The sequence below is a fragment of the Perna viridis genome, chromosome 9 (assembly GCF_037379345.1).
Source record: "Perna viridis isolate PV_CMFRI_1.1 ecotype Kerala chromosome 9, ASM3737934v1, whole genome shotgun sequence".
Classification (NCBI taxonomy): domain Eukaryota; kingdom Metazoa; phylum Mollusca; class Bivalvia; order Mytilida; family Mytilidae; genus Perna; species Perna viridis.
In genome coordinates, this window is record NC_142453.1 from 22,167,384 (window position 1) to 22,187,776 (window position 20,393).

At 32.9% G+C, this 20,393-nt stretch overlaps 1 protein-coding gene across 1 annotated transcript; it reads right to left on the minus strand.

Annotated features, from left to right (window-relative positions):
* Positions 1–215: 215 nt before the first annotated feature.
* On the minus strand, positions 216–15,647 carry LOC148607340 (uncharacterized). Its single transcript, XM_088543519.1, has 8 exons — positions 15,587–15,647; positions 12,506–12,661; positions 10,447–10,665; positions 9,367–9,643; positions 7,419–7,422; positions 6,006–6,621; positions 3,155–3,394; positions 216–2,101 (listed from the first exon to the last, which is right to left on the minus strand). Coding segments are annotated over exons 1-8 (1,887 nt in total). The 5' UTR covers positions 15,588–15,647; the 3' UTR covers positions 216–1,727.
* Between the last annotated feature and the right edge of the window lie 4,746 nt (positions 15,648–20,393).

Sequence of the window (20,393 nt, forward strand, 5' to 3'; positions counted from 1 at the left end):
AAAACAATTATCTTAAAAACAAATGACAGTTTAAGAGTATTTAAAATCAATGTTGTAATGGTGGAAATTCAAATTCTGAATATTAGAAAAAAAACTAAGTGACCCTTAAAACTTTTTGTGGAGGATATGAATGCGTGTGTAATTGAGACAAAACCGTACTTTTGTTCATGAAGGGTCACAATACAGTGCTCCAGGCAAAAGTTAGAGAAACATAATGTTTGTCAAGTTTTTAATACTTTTTACCTTGGTTGTGGTTTAAAGAGCTTTGAAGCACGTCATATTAGAATATATGTACAAATTTGACGTAGGCAAGAACAGTTTCCGGGTTTGAATTTACACAAGTGAGCAAATTTGCACATTTAATATATATAAATGTTACAGCTTATTCAATGTACTGTATACGTAGCTATAGCTTAAAAGTAGTTATTTAAAATACAGACTGGAAAGAAAGCGACCACTAAAGTGCTAATTGCACCTTATATAATCTTAAGTATGATAGCTCTTTCATATACACTAGGTTATATAATTAGATTACAATAAAATCAAAATCTAAATTATAAAAAATAATCAACAACAACAAAAACAAAGAAACAAACAAACATCCCCCCAAAAAAAAACAAAACAAAACAAAAACAAAAACAAAAACAAAAACAAAAACGAAACAAAACAAAACTAAAGAAAACGAAGTAAATTGACAGCCAAATATCTCAGCTTTCCAATAATATAAAAAAGTTGCAGTAACACTTAGTGTTTTAGAGTAAAATGAACAATCGCTTAAATTGACATGTTTTCAATGTCAAAACCTCTAGAGTATTTTTCTATGTCAAAACGCCTAGGGTATTCTACTCCACAAATAATAACTAGAAGAGTTGAATTTATGAGAATTTTATGGGAAAACCAAAAATCCCATATTTTGCATTTTTTTTGTATAAATTCTGAGTATTAACATCACATCAGGTCATCAACAGAACCCCAGATGTAACAATTTTGATAGTACTAAACAGAAAATATCAAATAACTCATTCAATAATAAAGCATTAATACTCTATGGGTTTTGACATTGACAAATATGCCAACTTAAGCGATTTTGCGGTGGGATAGGTGTTTTCATTTTTAATCCAAAACTCTAACCAACTTTTGTGGTACGATTAGAAGGCAAGGATATTTGGCTACATGATGACACATATATATTTAGTTTCTTTACACGTGATGTCCTTTGAAAACTTTGACGCAAACAATCGAGTCACAAAACTCTTGGCTTTTTGTGTCAGTGGGGTACAAATATAGGCTTATACCGATAAAGAATCAGAGAATATTCTTTGGTGAAAAATGGATTCGGTAATAAGAGTTATAGAGGTATTGAAAATTATTTTTAAGTTGATCAGCTTAATTGTGGGGTGCACGAATGACCCTCCGTGTCTACGAATTAAAATTATAATATATAGACAGACGATTTACAGTAAAAACATTTAGTTTTCAGTCATCGGCTAATATTTTAAATTCATTGTGTATATTTTGTAAAAAATAATGTTTCATATTGCACTTTCCTGGTTAACTGAAATAATTATTTGCCGTCATGAACAAATGGATAAGACAATATCACCAGACTTTCCTATATAAGTTGAGATCAAATGATTCATTTCCTAAATTTTAAATGATTTTGTTTTAAATCAAACAAAATTTTAGCGAACCATATATTTCTAATAACTGCTTCATTTTCCTCTAGGTCAATAATAGCAAAATAGTTTGTTCTTGAAAAGTTTTGAATATTCATACATGAGGTCTTGGCCGAGTTTTTTATTTGTAAAGGGGCCTGACTCTCCAAAAGGTGATGAACCATCAAATAAACCCGAAGAATCTTTTCGCACTGAAGTCAGGTTCCTCAACATATCTTCCATACGCCCTAGCCTTTCATCAATTTTATCCACTTTGTTTTCCATGGATTTATCAATTGTAGACCGTTTCCCTTTTTCGAAATGATGTGAGGGTTGTTCTTGTTTCCCAGATGGCCGCCTTTCTCTTTCTCTGTCTGTTTCTCTTTTCCAAATTTCAAGCATATCTAATCTTTTGATATGGCGAAGGATATTGGTCATCATTTCATCTACGAAAAGACGTATGAATTTCTGTACATTTTTTCATGAGTAAAAATCAAGTAAATTATAAATCTTAATTCAATATTCAATGTAATGTGGACTGGATAAAGTCGTAAATTTCAGGGCGTCAATAAAGGTAAGAACAAAATTCAAAATTCAGCGATAGAATGTGGCAAATTGTTTATACATGTATTTGACGGTAGCTACTATTCTATTCGATTACTAGCTCCTCTTATGCGTTGCAAGTTTACTTTACTTGTTACCGTCAAATTCTAGATTTTTTACTCAAAATATTCGAAATATAATAAGTTATCCCTTGAATTATCGTGAATGTATTTTGATGTAAACAAAAGATTTGGTTTACCATTTAAAGATGAAATTACGCCAGATGCTGCCATATCAATATCGAATTCTAATATGAATTCATATCGTCAAATAGTATATGTCGGTACAACCCCACCTTTAGCACCTGCGCACTTTTCTTTTCTTTCGCTTTCGCTTTGAGACAAAACACTCATTTAAAAACGTTTACCCAATGATTAAACGGCTATTTAATTGAAATCAATTATATAAATACACACATTTAACACATACCATGACATAAATATATAAATTTAATCCAACTTCCATTCGAGGGAAATTAAACGGAACAGTCCTTATTTTGGTTACGCCTAGGGAATTTTTTGTCACAAAAATTACCGTATTTGTTATATTAGAAAAAAATCCTTCCGGGGTAGATTTGTACTCATTTCAGCATGGGATTGGTATTTATATTCTCATTTAACACCTCGATGTCGCTCGGTGTTAAATAATCGAATATAAATGCCGCACCAATGTTAAAATGAGTACAAATCCATCCTTTCCACAAATTATTTCTTAATTAACCCACGGTCACTTGAATGGTGATTATATATTATAATAAGAATAGCAGAAGTGCAACTTTCAGCGTCACCGTTACTATTATCAACAAATATATTTTGTCTTTAATTCAAGTCCATTAAAACTGCTTTCTAAGTTTTTCCCTTTTTCTGTCCAATAATTTACTTCAAAAATGCACATACTTAAATTTGCTTTCTCCTGTCCCTTTGTCTGAACTTCCTTTGTCCAGATGTATCTAAGCAAAGGAAGCTTTGAATCTTTAAAGGCTTGTATTGATGACCCGACAAATTTATTTTTTATGGATTCTTTTTCTTCTTCTGTCATCGAGCGCTCAAATGTTTCCATCAGCATGAACATTTTTTTTATTAGCGCAATCACGGACAGTAGGTCGATTTCGCCATGCTGCTCAGTTCCTTTAAAACCTACATTAAACATACAATGTAACTGAATTGATATATACAACAGTGACAATTATACTTTGCAGAATAATACTTCGAAGGTGCTATATAAACGATTTCGATTTGAATAATGAAAGAAACTCATCATTCATCTCTTCGAAGTTCTGTATGAAAAATATCATTTTACTTTTTTTTTCATTTTTCCGACGTAGTCGATGTTGAGTTCGAATCGACATTTCGTGGCATTTATGATGCTTAACTGTGAAAACGTAACTGATGGAGCTAACAAACTTGCATTTCAATGAACAAAAGCGAATGCAACATAAAATTCAAGGCTCCATTGGAGGCATCGGTGTCCAGAATATTTTAATCAGTTTTGTATAAATAGTAGTCTTTTACATATTGAATTATTGGAAAAAGCTTACTTGTTGAATAAGACAATGATCACACAATTCATCAAATAAAAACCAAATCGGATGTAGTATTAGTAAGCGAGAAAATGCGTTTTAAAGGTAATGCTTGTTTTCGATAGGAGATGTTCCTTCTCAACAAAAAAGTTCATGGCCACTTAGTTTATTCCTTTCCTCTTTCGTCTATCCCGGACTTGACTTTTTATGAGCAGCAGGGAGCCTGAGTCGCTCACCTGGTCATTTTTTCGTCTTTCAATGGCAATAACTATAATAAGGTGCTCTCCTACAATTTTGAATCAATAAATAATTTAGTAGGACTTATCATAAGAATCATTTCATCAATTGAAAGTTTCATTCTATTTATTACATTTTTCAAGATATTGGCTGAAATCTGCTAAAAAACGTAATTTTGGTTTTTCAAATGCAATAACTCTAACAAGGAGTGGTACAACAAATTTGATCCCGGCAAACTTCCGTAGGTCGTATCATAAGGATCATTTCAGCAATTGAAAGTTTCATTCTGTCTATTATAGTTTTCAAGACATTGACAAAAAACTATAAAAAAATCAATTTTTCACCTTTCAATGGCAATGACTCTAACAAGGAGTCGTCTGACAACTTTGATCCCTGGATACTTTTGTAGGCCTTATAATTAGAATAATTTCAGAAATAAAAAGAACTTAGCTAATCCTGACAGTTTTGGAGATATATGAGAAAAACTGTGTGACCACTATGTTCTATTTTAGTAACGGCTATGTTTTTCAATGAACACAAAATCCCCACAACAAGTCTATGCAGGATACCCCAAGGAACATTCATACTAAGTTTAGTTTCAGTTGGTCAAATATAGTCAGAGGAGAGGATTTTTGGTAATAACATTAAAAAAAAAAAACTAAAAAAGTCGAAAAAAGGTAGTAACTCCAATATGACTAAACATATTAACACGAAAATTCGACCAAAGATAGATATCATCATGCTAAACACTTTCATTTAGTCAGGATTTGGCTAAACCTAATGATTTGGGAGATATATGCAAAAAAAAAAAAAAACTACTGTCAGACCCCTATGTTTTATTTTTCGGCCATGTTTGTCGACGGATCAAAAATTCCCACATCAGTTCTTTGCAGTGAGGTCAAGTAGTGTCAGAGGAGAAGGGTTTTGAAAAATTGTTAACGAGGACGCCGACGGACTACGACGACGGACGCCAAGTGATGGCAATAGTTCACATGACCTTCGGCCAGGTGAGCTAAAAAGCAGACGCTTACCCTACCGGTGCACCTGGTCCATGCTCCCAGTTTTTAGTACAGTCCGAGTTGGTCATTTACTTTTGTTGTTTTGTACGTATTATTTTGGTGATTTTATGTAACACTTATCCTATTACACTGTGTAGTTTCCAACACAATTTGCAGCTTAATTCAGTACAAAATCGGTAAAAATGATAGGTCATTAAACTATAAGCTAATAACCAGGCAATGTAACGTAATGTTCATAACACTACTGACGATGAGTTCGAAAGAGAACAGGAATATTTAGCCTTAATATATTTCTGGCATAATCTTTTTTTGATTGCATACTTGTTGATCGTATATTTGTTGATAACACGTTTATTTTTGTTATTGTTCCTGTAATTTCTTAGTAGAAGTATGTCTTTGTCATACTTTTTCAATTGAAAAATCATATTTTCAAAATTTTCTAGACACAAAACTCAATGACTTTGATTTACCCATAGAATCAACTAGCAAATACTTTTCCGTGAACAAAATTCAAGGATACTAGCCAATTTTTTCCCAATTTCATGACAAGGAGTACTCTTTCGTGGTAGGTACAGCTTGTTGTCTTTTGTCCGATTTGTTACGTTTTTTTTTTATTTAGTTAAATACGAATTTGAAAGATTTTTAAAGTCTGTTTTGTTATTGTACATTCCCACCACAGTCCAAGATGATGACAGGGGGTGGGAGTGTAGAGCGCTCACAAAATTATTGTTCAATTCAGCCACATATTGTACGTGCCTGTCCCAAGCCAGGAACTTGATGTTGTTTTTATGTTCATACTATTTCCTTTATATTTGTTTAAGTGAATGTAGAAATTACATGATCCGTATTAGTTAAAACCATAATACAATGATGGGATATAACTTAAGAATAAACCTTGAATAGATTAATAACACAGATTGAAACTTTGCAGCCACAAACCAAAACACTATTACCGGGTAATTATTTACTTACTTAGTCGCATCCCAGGAAGAAATGGAAATGGAAAGGGCATACCCAAAACCTTCAAGAAGAACTCTTCATTCTCAGTCAGTACAGGTTTTGATACTGCAGTTCCGATATAGTAAGCAAGTTTGTCTCTTTGGTAACATACATTTGTTACATCCTGCTGTAGCTTTCTTATACGTGCGTTTTGCTGAGATACGATGACATCATGATAACTTTTGGTCTGCATCCTAATGAAGGTTGTGTTGGCTTCGATGATGAAACAAAGCAAGTTTGAATCATAACCAAGCTTTTGTGCCTTCCTCAAGGTATGTTGGAAGTATTTCTGTGCATTTCGTAAAGCTAATTCCTGTAGCGATCCTTTCTCAGGAATATGTTTTGCCTCAACGTACTGCTGAATTAATGCACCTGTAACATCGAACTGTCTCCATTGAGTCTCTTGTTCCATTTTATGCATGTTACTCTGCATTTTTCGAATAACTTTTTCTTGATGAAGAAGACGAACTTGAAGAGCTTCCATTTCTTTTTCTGTCTCTGCCTTCTGATCTAAAAGGTGTTTAATCTCTGAATCCATTGTAATACATTCTTGTTCAACATAGCTGTCATCTGAAACTAGAAGCGATCGCTTTCAGGTTATTAAGTAAAACTATTATGTACATTTTAAATACTTTCAGTTTAAGAAAGACTTCTTACACCCTCATACCATACCTAATAATTGTTATCCCAATTACTTCTTACTCTAAATAAATCAAATTAATATAAAATTAACGTCACTGAAAATGATCTTCATAGTTCACCCTCGTCACAATTTCAAGCGACCGAAATGAACATGAACAGGTCGATAATAAAAGTCAGGTACTCCATCTTGATCGTGAATGAAGGAAGTTAAGGATTGTGAACTACTAATAAGGATCTTTTCAGTTCGTTTATGTTACTTTTTTCAACAATTATGGCAAACCAAAACTTTTACAAATAAAGCAATGGTGTGTGTCAAAGGGATCATTATTTAAAAAAGATATGAAGAAATGTTTTTCATATGAATTTCATATTCAGCCAAATACTGGGCCACTAAAAGTTTGTTAATATTTGCTGGAAATCAAAATACTATGGATAACAACTGATATAATTCTTCATATTAAATATCCCGAAACTAACTCGGCAAATGAATGAATAAAACTGCAGTCTGATTGTTTACATGGTTATGTTTGGCAGGATCGTATTCAGTATGCCAAAAAAAAAGATTTTAAAAATCCAACATTTCCGTTCAGTATTCACGACTCTTCAATGGTGTGATAAACTAAGTACAAAAACCATTTGGAATGCACGTCAGAGCGATCTCTGATGCCCAAGGTTAAGATTATAAATTTACTGCATGTCTTCGCATGTGTAATCGCAACCAAGGGTGAGATAAGTAAATCTTACATGGCTAAAAATAAGAAAATAATTTCAAAAGTGAAAAAAAAATCTTATACGAGGTTTCATATTATTGCATTGATGGCAGTGTTGTTTTTCTTACTTACAATATGACATTGACGATTAAATTGTAATTTTTAGAACAAATACGACTTGAATAATGAAAGAAACTCATCATGTATCTCTTTGAAGTTCTTAATGTGAAATAAGGAGATATTTTGGGTTCTGAAGTATATTGACCATGGTCAAATTTGGACAATGTATTTTATATAGATATAAGAAATTATAATTTATATATAGATATAAAGAAGGAATACTGTTTTACACCGGATTTAGTAAAAGATTTACAGTTTTTAACACTAGATTGGAAATAGATATTTGACTGAGACTATTATTGTAATCGTTATTGTAATAGCGAGCGCCGAGCGAAGCGGTGTGAGCTCTACCGTTATTACGTGTATTTTCTAAATTTGCCTTATGGTTCTCCAATACACTAACGAAAATATAGTCATGTCACAGAAGTAACGAAAAGCTTCTGTCCTCACCGAGAAAATTCATCATTTCCTTCAGTCAAACAAACAAAAAAATATATGTTAAGATTACGTTTCAGTAAAAATAAATTCACCTTTTCTGATAGTTTTCAAGTCTTTTTCTAAGTTGTTTTACTTATTTAAAGAAGTGAATGTTATGTTCGGGAAACACGTGAATGTATCTACCTGTAACTCCGCTGTTCCACTGTTGCTATTGTCAAGAACCTAGACTGTTTCCAGATCGCAATATTCAGTATGTTACACATATACAAATAGAGTGAGTGTGTATTGCTAGTAGCTAATACCTGGAACGTAGTCTCGGGAACCAGAATATCCAGAACCTCACCCGCCTCGGAAAAAATATAGCTCCGATTATATTATCAAAATCGAAGCATAGTTTTTCTAAGAATGGGAAGGCAATCATTTTCTGTTTTGGAATTTGCAGCTGTCGTTTGAATTTTGTTTACGTCACATGATATGTGTAAAATATTCCCTCACCCTTGGAGAATTGTAATATTTCCGGTATCTGTACAGATTGATCTGACAGGCCAAAACTGAAATGGATGTTGCTAGAGATACCCTTAAGGGACATAACATGTAAAATATTGCAGTGCTATAAAGTTATTGACCATTTTGAGAGCGAGGGAAAAGGGGTATGCTCATGGGGTTGGAATTGGGGGGAAATTGTTCAAGTTATTCACTAATGAAAAAAAAACTCCCCCATGAACTAACATGACAGATTTTTAATTAGAAATATTGATTTTGCTTTTTGCGTAAATATAAATAAAAAATATTGCACTTGCAAAGCAAAAATTTTCTTTCGGGTCGATCCCTCCTCTCTTTGTAATGTCTATTATTTTTACGAGTCTTGCACAGACGGTACATGTATGGTAAAGCTCACGGTGCTCGCCGATTTAGACAATGCCTACACCATATTGAAGTTATGTTATGTAAACATCTTTTTAAAAAGATTTCAAGACATCCTAACGTTTTTTCCATAGGAGTCGAAAAGTTTAGAAAAATGATCATTATTGCTAAAATGTATGGTCGATGTTAGTTGTTGATTGCTAGTCCAAAACCACGAATGTATTCGACAGGAAAGTTCTTTAATTGCTGCAGCATTTGCCAACGTACTCAATACAAATTTTATTTTACGGTGAAAAAAAGTTGTTGTGTGGCAGTTCCATAAGTAATCTTTTTAATTATGGTACGTTTAAAAAATGAAACATTGTATCTTTTGTAGTTAAAGCAAATGAGGTCAGACGCAGTAAAAACGACAATGTACCTTTCACTTCAAAGGAACAAATGGTATTTATAGGTATCTAGAACCAATGATTGTAGTGGTAACTACAATCTCAATTCATTTAACTTCGTAAATTTAATGATGTTCATTGATATTTTAGTATTTTTTAAAAATTTACCTTTACATTTTAATTTTTTCTTCATTAATGACTATAACATCTATCCCCATTGAGGCAAAATAACCTTTCTCGTCGGCGTCTAAACTTCTGATAATGTTTGAGTAACCCTCTGGTACCATAAATGTAACCAAGATACTGTTTGTCGATTCAATGTCTGTATTGACTACAAACTGGGGAGGTATACAGAGAAACCTGCTGACTAACGATCTCAATCGTTCTAGCTTATTACGGTTCATTTTTTCTTGGCCAGCAATATGGAAGTGCAAAAACTCATATCCATTGACTGTAAAAGAAACAGATCTTTAACCTTTAATGTAGTCATTCTTTTATATTTTTTATTTAAAAAAAAACATCTGCAGTAGCTCGTTAAAGCTGTAAGTATCCGCCATACGCCTGGAATATAGGAGTAATAGAATTACCCTGCGGAATCAGGGTAATTCGTCTGTGCGTGGTGTATCTAAAACGTTGTCGCCATACATGTAAGTTGTGCAACAAAAAAATAGCTAAGGTTAAACAACTATGATAAATGAAGTTTTTTGATCATAGTTGTTATAATGGTCTATGATAAAAGGACCTTGTCCTGTCGGTGCACCTGATCCATGCTCCAAGTTTTAAGGGTAGCCCGAGTTGCTCATTTATTTTTGTTACTCTGTATGTAATTTGTTTTGGTTACTCTATGTTCATTGTTGTATTTGTCTATTTTCCATGTATGGTCTTTGTCCCTGGATTACATTCGTTTGATTTCTGCTAGAATCTTGGTTCTTCTAATTACTCTTTTATTTGTTTCAGTGCTTTATTATGATATACTAGATATTTGCTAATGAATATTAAGCTCGGTCATCCATGCAAAATGGAACAGATTTGTAGGATACTATTCAAGTTTTAATATGTATTGTGTGACGAATATAAAGGTGACGAATATAAAGGTTAGGTTACCAGATGGCAGCCATTGCAACTTGAATATTTTTGGACTTGACCTGTTTGTTTTAAAGATTTCTTTAAATTTCATTACCGATAGAATTGTTTTATAAACATATCAAAACAATCTATACATTTAGTTTTATTAGACATTCATAAGGACTTTACCTGGTTTGTCTTTAGTGTTATAGAAATGCAATGCATTTCCTATTTTTTTGGCGAATTTCACAAGTTTTTCATGAAGGTCTTTTCGTTTCAAATGCCATATGAGAGCTTGAAGCAAGAGTAAGTTGTTCCTGTTCAACAGACATCTATGCTGTAGATGCTCAAAAAAATCGATTGCATGTTTGATGGATTCCAAAACCTTTTTTCCAGAACCTCCAAAGCCTATAAAAACATGTAAATGCCCCTTTAAAAAGTAATAACACAATCTATTTCATATAATATACCCTTTCACTTTCCTTATAATGATATAAAAGAAATTGTGACACTGTAACATTCAAAGTGCATAAGCATTTTTTGTGTCGAATGGGTCCTTTTATGTTTCAAATTCTTAGTTCAATATCTTAACAATGGTCTTCACCAGCGATCGGCGCAGATAATGTTATAAATATACCAGCTGCTGACGACCGTGGCCGAAATACCACAACATGGTTTGATACTTTAAACCGGGAAATTTTCTCGCTGTCTTTTTTGTTTGCAGTTTTTGGCGATAAATCTTCTTTTGCGTAGTTTTGAATTTGCGATAGTCCCCGAAATTGAATTAAAGTGTCCCATGACGAAAAGATAGACTACTGTTTAACCAAACAATCGCCTAAATTTCACGGTTTACAGTATCAATAATTAGAACAAACAAGAAAGTTTAGATAATGATTATTCAAACTAAATCAATTTAGAAACTGCTCGTAACATCCCAATCCACAAAATTACGGGTGATTGCTGGAGTACTGTATTACTATAAATTCTGAGGTACAGGTACTATTAGTAAAAGCCGGAATGAATTCCCTTTCATTTCAGTTAAGTTAACATAGCAAGAATGTAGAAGTGAATGTAAAAAGTCAAGATATAAAAAAATATCTCATCTACCTCATTATACAACAACGAGTTTTTCGCAAATATCTACTGATACGGATCATGTTCCTGATTTCTGTAACCAATGATTGTAGAGTTATCTTATATAATCAAAAGGATATAACTAAAGGGTAATTATATATCTTCAAAAGAAAACGGCATTCTTTGACATCCTTTCAGACCATATCAATGCCATTTTTTAATGTAAGAGTAATCAAGGGAACCAAGGTTATAGCGGTAATCAAAAGAATGTAATCCAGGGACAAAGACCAGACATGGAAAATAGACATACACAACAAAGAACATAAAATAACTAAAATCATACATACAAAATAACAAAAGTAAATGAGCAACTCGGACTCCATTAAAAACTGGGAGCATGGACCAGGTGCACCGGTAGGGTAAGCGTCCTCTGCTTTTCTAGAAACACCCGCCGAGTTGCTCATAAAAAGTCAAGTCCGGGGTAGACAAACGAGGAAAGGTGAACTATGACCCGTTGAATAAATCAGTTTTCATTGTGCTGATGGATACATCATAACGATCCACGAGTTCATGATGACGACCATAAAACTTCTGTAGTAATGACTTCAATCTTGTAGCAACATAACTCTGTTCCAGAAGCCTATTTGTTAGAGTTCTAGCGCGATACAAAAAGTCTGCGTAGTTTCGGCAAGCTCTGGCATAACGTATGAGTTGTGATATGAACACTCCATACGCAGAAGCCTAAGGGATGTTGCCACAGATGAAAGGAAAGTTGACAATTCTGAATGAAAAGTCATCACGTTTGTCGTAAAGTTTGGTCAATAGTTTTCCTTTACCATCGATTTCTAATTGTAGGTCAAGATATGAGGCTGACTTCACAGTGTCTGTAGTATCCTTTATCTCAAGTTCTTTTGAGTAGATGCGATGTATCAAATCCCCGAAATTAGGATTGTTTAAAGATAAAACATTGGAGAAAAATATGCGAGGATGCTAACTTATTAAAATGCTTCGTAGGTAGCAGATTGATACAACCACAGAGGTCGAATCCAAAAAAAATGTTGGAAAATATGGACATAGCATTCAAGCTAAATACAGGTCAAAGTTTAGATAATGATTAATTGTTTGACACAGAATAGGAGTTCGACACAGAATGCTTATTTAAATAATCAATGACCTCTTAAATAAAACTTCATAGTTTTTAATTCTTCGTCATCTATTTCATCTGCTAGTTCTTTTAGGAAGATATGCAGATCCCAGTCCTCAGATGGCATCGGGAGTAGGTCGGCAAAATCATCATTATCATTAGAAGAACTTGCAACAGAAGTTGCCACTGTAAAGAAATAATGTTAATAAAATTAACTTACTAAAATATATATAAGAACACTATCAATTGTGCATAAACCAGAAGCATATAAGTTTATGCAAATTCTTTTAAAAACCACTTTGTCTGTTTAATAGGTTGATAGGAGGGTTGACAGGAATATTTGTTTGCTATTTACAGTAAGATATACATTAAACCCTCTCCGCAATCAATACGCAATATTTTTTGTAACCGTTTATTTGCATGCTAACTTGTAATTCACCAATTTTTGAAAGAACTGCCTTTACGAGTGAATTTGAAGAGATTAGTTTTGTTCACTATTCATTGACAATGTTCGTTAAGTGGTTCACCTTACGTATTGGAAAAATTATACTGTATTTATGTTTCTCCAACATTTTTTTTACATTTAAGAATAGAACAACAATCTATTAAGACTGGGGCTTAAACGTTGTTAATCAATTCCTTTAGGATTGGTTTTTACACCAGATTTTAAAAATTGTCAAAAAATATGTTTTAGTAAGTTGTTTTTCAGCTATAGCATGTAGAATACATGTAACAAGGTCCTACACATGCAAAATTATTTTACATGATTTTCACACGAATTTCACATGATTTTCACCTGAATTTAGCAAATAAACTTTGTGACAGAGTTCACGTGAAATTTGGCTGAATCGAGTCTTGTTCGTGTAAAATAAAATAATTTCACTTGAAAATCATGTAAGTTTCATGTGATTTCACATATCTTTCCCGTGAAAAATATTTTCCTGTGTTGTTTAGATAAATTGGTTTGTTGAATAGTAAAAAGTTCTTTTTCCATAAATGATATCTACATAGCAGGATCGGTGAGGTTTCGTGAGGTAAAAAATATAAGTATTGTTTATGCATCGCCGTCGTCAACTATGATAAATCTTTCATCTGCAAGTGTCTGTGTTCATTTGACGTTGAGCTGAATGTTCGTATTGGTTGGTGTTTCTTTATTTCTTGGTATTTAAAATGCCATAAGAAATTCGAAGAATGAAGACAGTTCGGATGCGTGGTCTTAATTGATGTTAATGTACTCTGCTGACCATTGTGTGGTTTCATTTGCAGATCTTTTTCTCAAATCAAAATGAGTACCGCCTTGGGCTTTTATTTTAGCTGTATTCGGAGCATGTGATTGTTGACTACCATGTTTGTAATTCAATATATTGTAAGACAGAATGGAACAATACATTTCCAATACCCTTTGTCGCTACTAGTTGTCGTTATTAATATATACTATTAATTAACTCTCCCAAATGTGTGTGGTTCAACGCTCATTTCATTGCAGGTGCCATTGCTGTTGACATGTTTAATGAACCCAAACAGACATACATTGTTATTTAGCGTACCAATGAGCTCTACTCAATTTATCATTTCAGCTAAGAACAATGCATTCTTATATTTTAGTTACAATTAAATGCAAATAAAATATCTCTTTATTTAATATGCTATCAAATATTTATCGAAAAAGAGAAGGAAATATTTTTTATCTTCATTATTAAACATGTTTTAAAATATTAATTGCCAAGCAGAGAACTATTTTAAAGGTATTTAGAAAAAAAAAAGGAATCAATGAAGGGTTATAACACAATTACCGCACTGATTGTATCAAGGAAGTAGTCAAAAGGAATATTCTAAAAGGAAAGACCGTGTAATTTTAAAATTTAAATAATCTCATTTGTTATATATATTTGTACTGAAATGACTACTGTCGTCAAATTCATAGCGAAGGTCTAAAAATGACGCGGAGGAAACTGAGCTAGTAGTCTCTTTAATTTCCAGTTCTGGTAGACAAATAAACGGAAATCTTTCTCCAAATCTAGAATTATTAATGGAGAGAACATCGCCAATACACCGATACGTGAAATGAAAATATTTTGCCTCTTTAACATTTTTGTCTCCTACAAGATTTTGAAGGAACTCCGATTCATAAGAAAAAAGAAACAGAATTGCAAGGAGAGGGCACAATTATTGCCCATTGGAATGACGATACTTTTAAAAAAACAAATGTCTCTCCAAAAATGACAAATATATTGTGGGAATGAAATTCTAGCATACTGATCACATGTTTCCTGGGGTAGCAATTTTTTTTTTGTGTGTGGAAATTACCATTTTTGCAGTGGTTAAACGCTTAGTGGATAATTTCTTTTAGACGGGTTTTCAATTTATCGCGCGGCAAGATTGTCTCATTATTGCAAAAAAGATAAATATATCATGTTGCCAAGTAATTGATATTAACTCTAGGAAAAGGTACAGTACCGTTAAATCTGAAAAAAAAATATATCTCTTTTGAAGTCCCATTATCCTTAATGTGAATCAAATGATGTTTTGCAACCAATTTTACACATACTGCACAATTAAACATCGTTAATCTTGATCATTTTGAATAAACTTATTAAATTTAAGGGCGGATCCAGGACTCTATAAAGGGGAGGCGAAATTATGAGAGTCTGTAAACATGGTATAAAAAGAAACCAAATAAAATTATGACATGTTTAATGAATGAATATGACAAATTGCCATATTCCATACAATAATTAGCTTATTACGATAGTATTTGGGTTTTTATCTAAAAAAAAAGGTGGGCCTACGGCCATTACGCCCTCACCTGGACCGCCCATGCAATCAGTAAACTACATACATTTTACGGAGAACACTATATAATACTTGCATGTACACTTTCAAAAATGACGATAGATAATTTACGACCATATGTACAGATCAATGAAAACTAGGTAATTGTATAAATATATACACACAAAATGCTGACAAAATATTAAACAAGACTGTAAACGAACATTTAAGATTATACAATAACAAGACCGTATGTGCTGAAATAGTTTATAATTAAGTGATTACTTGATCTTTAAGTTATGTAAAATTAAACAGAATTATTTGATATAAAGATCTTACTGTTCGATCGTCAAGGCGAGTCGTTACCACAGGAAGTTTATTACATTGCGCATGATTCAGTGCAAATCGATACTAAATTTATGACATAATTTTCAAAAAATCAAAACTGAAAGTAAAATAGTTGAATCTATTTAAGTTTCTAGGGAAAAAACTTGTTTAATTGTAACATTTTTCAATCAGCTATTAGAAAACCTATTGAAGCCAATGTTTTAAAAACATATTTGCTGTTACGTTCGCTACTTAAATTACACCGTAAGTAGCGCTTTATTTATAAATTACAATATCCGTTGTTCATGTTGATATATTAAAATATGGTCGATCGCGAAGAATTTTCCCGCTTTATTTGAATACGGTTGAATTATGAGTGATTTGTCTAACGAGGTATAAAAGCAGTGCGCATGATTTTAAACGTATCGAGTAAGCCTGTGACCAAGTTCTGTGTAGGTACGTTGTACCAAGAAGTCATTACTGAAGTTATATTTCTTTTGATTGTATATTTGTATTATTATTATGTATTATGATTTAGTGGTCCTTTTCTGTCCCTTACGATTGTTTCTTTTTCTTTTGTAGATTGAGTTGCCTGCAGTTTGGGCATGAACTGTTCATAAATCTCGATACATAATACAATTTAATAAAATTGGTCACTGTGCCTGATGGAACCTACATAGTATTTATTTATTAGTATTTAAGGCATATATGGATCACTTGCGGTGTAATTTGGAAAATCACTAGCATGGAGTACTTAAATATTTTATTAACGTTTAAACGAAGTTTATTAGATAATTACTAAAAAAATGTTTTATTGCTGATATTTTGGTCATACACACCTTATTTCTCAAATAAATGCGTGTCTAAAATAGACTTAGAATAAACTCTCACACCCCTGAGGTAAATAAAAAAGTCTAAGGTCTTTTTAAGTGCAAGTCATTGCTAATACCCGATCTACATTATGAGAAAACATACCACGAAAACCTTATAAATGTTGTCTTAATATTCTGGGAATAATATAAGGCACATTATATGTCATTTATGTCATTAATATAATCTATATTTCCAAGATATACTGTTTGTTCTCTGTTCGCATGGTCACTATTATATCACTTATTTAACTGACGCACAAAAACAATAAATAAAAAATAAAGCACTAGCAATATGAACTTCCACAAATACAAACAAACAAACCAAAAAAAAAAAAAAAAAAAAAAAGAGTGACATCAGGTGCGTCGGATTTGTAAGCATGTCCCGCCATATTGCAAGTGGATATAATTCTTTGATAATCTAAATGAATGAATGCAACTGCGCTACACGTGTCAAACACTACAGACATTAGGGCGAAATGAGGGGAAATACGTTTGCGCACAATTTCACGATTTAGGTTGATGGTTGCGCAAAAAAAATTGAATACGTTTTCGCAACTTCATGTTTTGGGTCCTATATTATGTTTGAGCAGAGTGTATGATTGATTGATGGTTGGGGTTTAACGCCCGAGCAGGAATATCTCAGCTATATTCAAGCGATGAACATGAAAGTGATGACAAAATGAACATGAAATGATGAAAAAAAGGGATGGGCCACAAGGGTTATAGGGTTGACAAATTTTGATTGCCACAAGATAAAAAGGTGTGGTGAGTAGGGTCGGGCAATTTGGCCTCCTGTGCAGAGCGCAAAGGTTCCTACTTCTATCGAATACCACAGCAGGGTTCTTTAACGTACGAGGAACGTGGCATCCACGGAAGAATGCAATCCAGGAAAACAGACATACACAACATAGAACATAAAGTAACCAAAATAATACATACAAAGTAACAAAAGCAAATGAACAACTCCACTAAAAACTAGGAGCATGGACCAGGTGCATCGGTCGGGTAAGCGTCCTCTGCTTTTCCAGAAACACCCGCCGAGATGCTCATAAAAAGTTCAACCCGGGATAATACGTCATCTATATAGCGGAAACTGAGATCAAAAGATTTTGCTAAACGATATTCTTTCTTTCGGATCAGATCAGCTATAAACTCAGCCTCATAAAAGTGATGACAAAAGTCAGTAAGTAGAGGAGCACAATTTGTTGAAAAACGCGTCCATCACACTAGACAAATATGTTGTCGATTAAAAATTCCAGCATTTTGTAAGCTGTATATTTGGAAGATGATTTCGAATTATTTCTTACAAAGTATGAGGAATCTGTACCAAGAACTAAATATTTGTACCATCTTTTTTTGAAAAAAAAACAACGATGTATAACGTTTTAAGTCGGAATTTTAACTGAGTATGAGGAATAGAAGTATACAGTGTTAAACAATTATAGATTTTAATGCTATTATATTTCGATAATAATCTTGAACTGATGGTCGTCTTCAGAAGATTTTTTGAATTGTTCAGAATCCACATTGAATTAATACCACTACGGGAGTAACAAGTGTTGTAGTTGGACTGCAGACCCTCTTTGACAGCTGGGAGTATAGAAGTTAAAAGTTTTGAAAGAGGTTTGGTGGTACATTTTGCAGATCCAGTTATGTAACGTTGTTTTTTATGGATTTTGTGGAGTTTAGGAATCCAGTACTTAGACAGTTAATCAAATTCATCGTCTTTAGCAGAGATACCAAAAGAGGATAGCACAGATTTATGATTTTCCACAATTGATTTCTTCTTTGGAGAGCGTGGTAGCAGTATAGGTCTTATAACTGTTATTATTTTATGCGTTTACCTCTGATAATAAACATTGGATGTAAAACGTTTTGCAGACAAAAACAATATTGTTTTGGGCTTTTTTCTGCTGGTACGACAACATATTTGTCATGTATAGAAGACAGTGTTCTTGCTACACCGGGGTCTGAATACTGATGTAGTATTGGCACTCATTGACCTACTTAAAACTTTCATTCGTTTCAAAATAAAAGACATCACGGCCTTTAACCTCTTTGACAGAGAATCAGTGTTCATTTTTTTGTGTAGTCCTCCATGGCTTCCATAAGAACTTTCAAGTCATAATTCCAATTTATGGAGCGTGGTTCACGGTTTTTGGAACCTTTAGAAAGGACATTACGCGGATATTTGTTTTCGATGATGGTTAAATCTTCCAGAACGACGTGACCGGAAGGACCATATTTGAATGGAGAGTTTTTGCAAGAACAGTTAGGTGGTTTAGCCTTGGAGTCCTCAATCTCGAGGTTCTGCAATGGCCTAATTGAAAATTTTGGATGCAGTGGGTGAAGTATAGGAATATGAAATAATCGGTATTGATTTGTCTTTGAAATATGAGGGAATCTTGTTGGGAACGTTTATGTGATGGAGGATGTTAGCCAAAAAATTGCATGTATACCTTTGTTGACAAACGGTAATGGAAGAAACATATCTAAAGTACATATTAGTTGATAAAGTAAAGATTAAACCTCAAAATAAAAAGCGTTTTGAAAATGCAAAATAATGGTATTGTTACAAGAGCAAAGTCATTGACATATTGAACTGTGCTATGGTTAGAAAAAATCAATATCATACACATCCGCTTCCGGTAGAGGATAAAATAAATCTAGTATTTCCATGTATCATGAACATGTAAATATTAATAAAAACTTTGGTAATTTTAAAAGTTTCTCAGAAAAGCAGTAAGATTAATAATTGTAATAGAGAACCATGTCAAAAGTGTTAAATTGGTAATTTGATTAATTATCAATTTGAACTCCTTCTGTAAGGTTCCTTATCACTATTTGTGTCTCATGATGGTAATCATAATGAAGTGATTCGGACAATTAAGTGTATTCATGACCGCTCTTGTTTTCATAATCTCCTGGCTCTAGACAAGTACCAAAATTTTATGTTCTTGTTTGTTTTGATAATGATAGAGTGAACTTGAGATGTATGGGCAAGTTTGGTGGGTAGTCGATTCGGTAAGACGTCGAATCTAATTGAAGATATTTTTGTCTCATATTGTAGAGTGAAACTTCATATCGGTCGATCAGATTGTGATGTCGACATAAAACTTGATATCAACAAAGGTTGAACATACCCCCGATTGAGAAATTTATTTGACAATATTCGGGCTCTACGGAGATAGTAATTGTGAATTGTATACTACAGAGATGTGGATTCATTGCCTCTTAGAAAGGGAGCGTTTACTATTGGGAAATCAAAATTATCAAAATCATCACGTTTGTCATAAAGGTTTGATTTCAAACGTCCTGTTTTATCTATGTACAAATTAAGATCTAGGTATGAGGCAGACGAGGGTGAGTCAGTTGTCGTTTTAATTTTAGTTCATTTGGGTTCATTTGATTTTTGCTGTTCCTAGTCTTGTTTTGTCCACAGCTGTCCCTTTTTGGTATTTCCGGTAGTACTAGTACTTCTTTTGATCGATATCATGACTTCTGTGTGGCTACAGTTTGTTTGGGAGCAAAATAGATGAAAAGACTTCACTGAACATTGTTCAAATAGGTCAAGACGTCAAGTATCTATCATAACCATTGGGATCCACTTCATTGATGTTTTGATTCTGCACCCGAACTGACATCTACCTTAATTTAATGAATTGACTATTATATAACAATAATGTCAAGTAGTTTTTACAAGTAAATACAAATTCATAGTAATAGTATACAATGCATATAAGAAGTCGTTTACCTTTTTCTTTTAATGAGAGTTTGTTGTTTATATTAAATAAATTTTCATTTCAAACAGCATACGCTAAAATAAAGTTTCTACATATATTAGTACAAAACATATGGAAACAAATGGTTAGAACCAGTATTGTCCAAATGTAACTTTTTGCTTAAAAAAACACATAGTCATGTCTTTTTGCAAAATATTTAAATAT